The 7,943-nt window shown below is 29.3% G+C and overlaps 1 protein-coding gene across 4 annotated transcripts in view; it reads left to right on the forward strand.

Moving 5' to 3' along the window:
- The window catches only part of LOC139516811 (UDP-glucose:glycoprotein glucosyltransferase 1-like), a 49,933-nt gene extending 43,674 nt beyond the window's left edge, over positions 1-6,259 (forward strand). For 3 of the 4 annotated variants that reach the window (XM_071307132.1, XM_071307133.1, XM_071307134.1), the window contains 6 exons: positions 552-624; positions 1,104-1,207; positions 3,291-3,347; positions 3,832-4,063; positions 4,690-4,858; positions 5,278-5,430. In XM_071307132.1, the coding sequence (XP_071163233.1) occupies positions 552-624; positions 1,104-1,207; positions 3,291-3,347; positions 3,832-4,063; positions 4,690-4,858; positions 5,278-5,309 (667 nt within the window). In that variant the 3' untranslated portion in view covers positions 5,310-5,430. Of the gene's footprint in view, positions 1-551; positions 625-1,103; positions 1,208-3,290; positions 3,348-3,831; positions 4,064-4,689; positions 4,859-5,277; positions 5,431-6,138 lie in introns of those variants that run through there. The other variant, XR_011663027.1, reaches the window with a different exon arrangement.
- The last annotated feature ends 1,684 nt before the right edge of the window (positions 6,260-7,943 follow it).

Consider the following 7,943-nt stretch of genomic DNA (forward strand, 5'->3'; position numbering starts at 1 on the left):
TTCATTAAATTATAGAAATTTCAATAAAACCTTAAAAAATTACCAAAATATATGAAAACACTTATGATGAAACTTAGTACACATGTTCCCTATGATATGATTTTTCTAATTTCAATGCCAAATTAGAGTTTTTACCCCAATTAAAAGGTCCACTGAACATAAAAAATGATAGTGCCAGTGGGGCATATGTGTACTGGAAACACATTCTTGTTTCACAGTTAATACACGAAGTATAACCATACATTGTCTCAAAATAAAAATAAGTATATAAATTGTTTGGGGCTTAAAAGCAGGTACAATGTGAGGCTTTGCCAAGCATTTCTATTCTTTTTGAGCCTATTACAAATAAATTTAACATAATGAAACAATGTATAGTAATTCTCTTTACATGTTTTACTCTTACAGCTGTTCCAAATTCAATATATCTGGTATTTAATATTAATTTTGACAATGAAGCCCTATATAATAACATTTTTTATTGGACAATTATAAACAAGGTTGCACAAATGAATCATGGTATATGTAATCAATTTTGCCTTACTAATTTGTAGATATAAGATCCTTTTCCTTGATGTATTGTTTCCATTGGATGTAAAGAAATTTATATTTGTTGATGCTGATCAGGTAACTATAGTCATCTTATACCATGATAAATGTTTCTCCAGTCTTAAAAAACCTATTTCTTAAGTAATGAGTAATGTATGGTTTGATTGCTGATGTTTACTTCATTGGCCATGCAACCTCAGTTGTCTTCTGTTAGGGTCATGGATTTATGCATTAGAGGGTTTCAAAGCATAAATTCAGTTTTTTTTATTTTAATGTTTCATTGCATAGCAATGGTTATTAAAAAACAAAAGCAAAGACTGTTTGGCTAAAGGTCTGACAAATGTGTCTGGTTAGAATGACATGTGTTCCTGTAGACTTTTACCGTCTAATCTGGTGCGTTAAAATATGTGACTGAGCATGTCAGTCTATAACAACTAAGAGTTCTCACACTGTTTTGAAGATGTTTTGAAACTCTCAAAAAGCAAAACTCAAGTGTATAATGAATATTCTTTATAAACATTTAACAGGTTTAAACACTTTGTATATCAAAATTTCAGATAGTAAGAGCAGATTTACAAGAATTACATGACTTAGATTTGAATGGGGCTCCATATGGGTACACTCCTTTCTGCAGTGATAGAAAAGAAATGGATGGATTCAGGTTAGTTACACTTAATTATATATTTACAAGATTTTTTTGATTTTTTTGTATACATATTACAGATAATGTATTAAAGAATATATAACAATGTGTAAATTTGTTGAAATGATTGTCATTGATTATATTTTTCAATGTTTCTACTGAAAATTAAAACAATAAGGAAGGATGTTACACAGTGCAAAGTTAAATAAAAAGCATGAAAAATATGCTATTATCAATTCATTACTCTTACTTCTAATAAATGCTTCATACAAGCATTTATTAAAAAAAAAAAAACATTTCTTTTTTGATTTGCAAAATTTAAATACAATGCATTAAGATAAATTTCATACAGCTATGTCTAAATCAACAACATTTAGGAAAAATATTTTGATGCACTCACTTAAGTATTTAATTGATCTGATGGAGTCTTGACCTAACGTTTATTCATTAAATAGCATATTAATCTATTGTAATGAAAATTCATAATATCTAATAAAATTTGTAGATTTAGCTAACAAAGTTCTTATATTTGTATGAAGTAACATTTGTTTATAGTGGAAAATTGTTTTAACGTTAAATAAGCTACAATTAGAAATTGCTTACTGGTTCATTTCCCAATCAATCTATAATGAAGGGACGATAATTAATTTGATTTTGATTTAAAGTCTATTTCAAAAATGATGAACAGTTCTTTATATTGGTATGCAATCATTTTAAACGTTTCAAATTTATGAAATTATATTCGTACATCAATGTTTTTGATACACCAATAACAAAAACTGAAATATATTGAATTGATACATTTTGTAATTATTCAAAATTATATCAGAATCCTAAACTTAATTGTAAAATAATAAACCTGTTAAAGGGAGACACTACTCGCATAACTTTTTCGAATTGGCACATAATACAACGGAATGTCACTCTTGCATAAAAATTGGCACATCAATATATAGACAATAATAGTGCATTGACTTGACATATCAACGCTATAAGGATGAGGCTTAGAAACGGGGAAATGCGAGGCTGTGCCGAGCATTTTCACCATTTCTGGCCGAATCCTTATATCGTTGATATGTCAAGTCAATGCACTATTATTGTCTTTATACTGCAATCTAAAAAAAAACATTTTCAATTGTTGTTTATTGTGTTAATGTTATTTTTTTTATTTAAATATTGGGAAAAATCCCCCTTTAAAAAGGCCTCATATCACACAGACGGAGAAATATAAAACACGATGAAATGTACATCATTACCGCAATCAATGGTGAACGAATTCGTTGCAGACTAAAATATCAACAATAAACATAAAACATAATGATTTATAGGTTGCAAACAAAAAAATATTAAAAAGTGAATTATGTTTTCCCGAAAATTGCAAAAGAAACAAGTTTGAGTCGTTTAACGCATCGTTGTTTACATTGAAAACAAGAACAGGTTGAAGAGGTCGTATGAATAATTAAACATAATTTCGACAATTTCTATTTAAATATTCATGAGGAAAAGTGATATCAGGTCAGTGACTGTATATGACATAGAAATATACGGTCAACGCATTTTGACTGCTCAAATAGAACGAGTGCAGTATAAAATTAATTAACTGTGCAATCGTGCTCCACCTTCAATGATCATTCTAAATTATAAATATAACCAAAAGTTGTTCATCTATAGATAGTGAAGACTAATGAAAGCTAACCCACTGTTAAAATATTTATTTGCAATTTTTTAAAACTTCCTCAGAAAATGCTCGAGCCACTTGACTTTCATAGCTCATAATTAATGTTTTTACACAATATTTAAATAAGGTAGCTAAAGATTGTTCGCTTCTCAAAGTGTAAGATGCAATAAAAATCGTATGCTTGCACCATCTTACCCAAATACAGATTTAATTAAGTTCTGAACATTTCAACATTTCTTTGTCTATTTTTATCAAAACCGGTTTTAAACAAATCACAAGTACGTGTTAAGATCCTACTAAATACCTATATATCGATATTGTCAGGTAAATTTGCTACATTAAAAGACAATTGTTTAATGCTATTTCATGCAAAGTTAATTTGGAAATGTTAACCTGGAAATATTCATTTTTTTTTCATTGTAGATTTTGGAAATCAGGTTATTGGGCCAGTCATTTAGCTGGAAGAAAATACCATATCAGGTAGGTTTTAGAATTTAATTGTACTAAGGGTCAATAAAGCATGAATGGCTGGATAAAATCACATGTCCATAAAAATTGATACCCACCAAAATGAATAAATCCACAGTCATTAAAAAGAAAATAAGGGCTATTCCAGAAAAAAATGTATTGGGGGGGGGGGGGGGGGGGTTGGAAGGCACTTTTTGTCAGCACCCGCCACCCAGACAATTGTAATTGAGACTTATAGTGCATTATAGTGTGAAAAGTTGCTCTGATACCCATCACCCATGTATTATTAATATAAGTGCCTTCCAACTCCCCCATACATTTTTTTCTGGAATAGCCCTAAGCAGAAATGAGTTTTATTAAGATGCCATTTGTTGGTCTTTTGGAATATAAAATTTTATATTATTTTAACATATAAGATAAACTGAGTAATAATTTGTTCTGACAAGCAAATTTGTCTGTAAATGAGATACTAGAATATATAAGTTTTCATTTTCAGTGCCTTATATGTAGTAGATTTGAAAAAGTTCCGCAAGATAGCAGCTGGTGACAGATTGCGTGGACAATATCAAGGATTAAGTCAGGATCCTAACAGTTTATCTAACTTAGATCAAGATTTACCTAATAATATGATACATCAAGTTAGCATTAAATCATTGCCACAGGAGTGGCTGTGGTGTGCCACTTGGTGTAGTGATGAATCTAAAGCTAAGGCTAAAACTATAGATCTGGTAAGTAGTATTATTACTTTGTAAAAATTTTGTAAAAAAAGTTTATTATTACCAAAGGATGGGTGTTGTTCGTAGGTAAAGTGATGAATCTGATACTTAAGTAGACAACCATGGATTTAGTTAATAAGGCTGTTGGTTAATCTTGAGGTTTTAATCAAGAAATGATGTCCTCTACTTTATTTTCTATTTACCTTAGTTTTAATTTAGATAACATATGGGTCTTAGACCAATGCCTTGTTTTTCCAAACAACCATATTAAAGTGACATGAATAGAACAGCACAAAAAATGAGAAATAAAATCTAACGGTCCACATACAATCGTAAACAATAGTTATCTATCTTTGCCTTACCCTCTTATAAATCTTAAATGAGTCTAGAAAAGTAGTATTTAAGAATTCAACAGAGACTATCAAAGACATTTATTTGCCCTCAACACCAAATTTCCTAAAATAACAGAATATTAGTCTTGCCTGACTTGTAACGTTGGAATGTCTTAAAGCTTGGTATTATTGTTGACTATTAGAGGGTGTGTAACAAATTGAGAAAGAATTTATGTCTGCAAAGTATTGGCCATTTCTTTATATATTTAGATGAATACAATGAACAGGTGTATGATTCTATTTCAGTGCAATAATCCATTAACAAAAGAGCCAAAATTAAAAGCAGCTTTAAGAATAGCACCAGAATGGAAAGATTATGATTATGAAATAAAAGTTTTATGGGATAAAATATATGGTACAAATACAAGAAATCAACTAGAATATGAAGCACCCAATGTAGATACTAAAGAAATAGGTAAGTGAAATATCAGGTTAACTGGAGTGGGAAAATTGAGAAAATAATAAGGATGTAACATATTTTAGTCTGTTTCTCAGATACTGTAGTCTAGAATTGTGCTAACATTTTAGGTACCCTTTTGCGGTGCGGTCGCTATCTTTGTGATGTACAATTATGTTATTGAATAGACAGTTGTAATGGAAGACGTATTTATATTTATAACGCCTTAACTAAACTTATGATCACAATAAACAATACACAATGCAACACATTAAACTACAACTCTAAACAAAAGTTTAATTCATGTGGTGTATGGAATAAGTATTTGTTTGAAGTTAGGCATACTTTTGACAGTATTGTCAATCTTTTTGTTGAAAATTTTACAAATTATAATTTATTTATCAATTTATTTAAAGTTTGTCCTTTTTCTTTTCCAGGTGCCAAATTAGGTCTCCATGACGAGTTATAACGGCTACTTAATAACTAGTTTTGAATTCGACAGTAATGAATCTTCAGATTTTAGTTATACATATACTGTGAAAATATTTTTATTCGTGGGGTCCCAATTTTCGTGGTTTTCGTGGATGACTTTATCCACGAATTTAAGTGTCCAACGAAATAAAACAACCATTGTCCAAATCAAGACATGGAAAGATCCCCATCGGTAGGTTTGACTACTGATATGATCTAGAGAATATATTGAATAACGCCAAATCTGAGAATACTTTAAGAGCAGTCACAGAACTACAAACAACGCATGCAGGATTATACCCATTTAATCTATAAAAACCTCGACTGTACAACTTTTGATCTTTTAATTCTCATAAAAAAATATTGTTGATGGATGAAATTCAGATTTCCGGTTTTGATATGCTAGTATGATAAAGTGTTCATTTTATATCCTCATAGTTCTCGTACATATGGTAAATAATAATTTCATGCTGGGCTTGATTTTGATAATAATTATTTGACAATTCAAGATATGTTTAAAGCATTTGTTTATGTTACTGTTTTCTTTAGGTGACATGTTTATGGCCTAATTGACACCTTTGATGGTCTTTAATCTGTTGATCACTTTACCATAGGTTAATTAGTGTTATCACTACGATTTACACAGGTCAATGTTTACTTTGCATTTCCTTTAATCCAGACTATTTGGAACCTTCGTTTTTTAAAGGCTTTTGTTTTAATTTTATTTGTGTTAGAAAACTAAAATCCACGAATTAAAAAACCCACGAACATGTAAATATTGCTCAAACCACGAAAATAGATACCCACGAATTAAAGTACTTTCACAGTATGTAAATCTATACTAATTTATCATTCTGAATTTTTATTGTTTACATTTATTCTTTGTTCTAAACAGGAAAAATGATTTGTAAAACATTTGTTAAGTTCCACAAGGGACCATATGTCCAGTATTTAAGATAAATCATGTGTTTAAGTTGTTATTGGAGGTTACTGTATAACTTTGTTAGTACTTTTTTCTGAATGAGCTGGACTTTTCACAATTGTTAGTGTTCAATGGATGTTTTTTTTATTATTGTAATACTGTGCTAACAGAATTATTATTTTGCAAATCATGGTGTTCCTCAAACAAAATATGCATCAATACATTTAAGAATTACTTAATTTGGTTTTAATTTAACTTCTGGGTTTAGTTCTCTAGGTATCAAAAGTAAGACTCTAAACTGATAATAAACTTAGAGTGTTGTATCTCTACTGATAAGAGCAAGTGTATTGCCACCTGGAAAATTAAATCATGGAAAAATTCAGTAATTCATGATAATTTTTGCTGAATCATTTATCTAAACAAAAACCCAAAATCTTTGTTTCTTTTCCAAATGAGAAATAAAACCTCTTGAATTCTTGTTATGTAAACATTTGATTTAAGTATTATGATAACGCTTAATACAACAATTGATTGTCAGTTGTACTGTTACATGTGTTAAGTACTGAACATTTTCTTATTATTTTTGAAGAATTGTTTGTGACAACGTGATAGGTTTTAACAGCTTAAATCCTCTCAGTTTTTATAACATTAATATTCACAAAAGACTTTATATTTGGTTGCTAATTAGTGTTAGTATATAGGAGTCACATTTCAATTTTACATTAAGATAACAATATGCAGTACATTAATTGAATCTGATTTATTAGACAATCGTAGTGTTGATGATATTTACAAAATTTGTCAATTGGAAATTTGTGTTTATCAGCGAACAATACTTTCCTGACTCAGGTTTAAGATTTGTATAGATCCAATTCAAAGAATAATCATAAAATATTGTGATATGTGATAATTAAAACCTAGATATATGTAGGATACTGGAACTGGTTGATCTCAGTTGTACTTTTCATTAGAATATTATGGACATGTGGACAGGTAGTGGGGTAGTTATCCTTTTTCTCATATATATATATAATGTTAGCTATGTATAAATGCTTTGGATGAAAATTGTGATGTGAGGTGAATCATTGTTTATGTGTGTCTATCTTCTGAAACTTTCAAAGTCTTTATATTTTAGCTACTTAATTTGGGTAACATTAACCTGCCAGATATTGAAACATGATTTATTAGCTTGCACACTTAGATTTTCAAAACAAACATTTTTTTTATCATATTGGTCATTTTGCAGCACTTGGCAATATTTTATGTATGTTTTCGTTAGGTTTTCTAGCTTAAATTCACCATGTTACAAATAGTATTATTGCATATATTTTACTTGTTGAAGTAAATTTAGCTTTTTAATCCTGACGGGATGTTTGATTTTTCAAAATCTCAATTTTACATGCAAGTCAATGATGGAATTCACTATCATCATACTGTAAAAATTCTGGCATTATGCAGGTATTAAGCAAATACCTCAGGTAAACAAACTATTACCAGTTCCTAGCAATATACTTATCTCTACAATATTTAAAAAAGTCTATAATTTTTCTGATGCTCAAAATTTTTACTATCTTTCCTTTTAGAATATCTGGCTTAAAAATCTGAAGTAAATAAACATGTAATATTCACAAGGCAAATTTTGTTCAACATAAAATTTGATATCTTTCATTAGAATAGGCTTGTTGTAATCTAATTTGATTGTTTACACTC

This window comes from Mytilus edulis, chromosome 3 (assembly GCF_963676685.1).
Source record: "Mytilus edulis chromosome 3, xbMytEdul2.2, whole genome shotgun sequence".
NCBI lineage: Eukaryota > Metazoa > Mollusca > Bivalvia > Mytilida > Mytilidae > Mytilus > Mytilus edulis.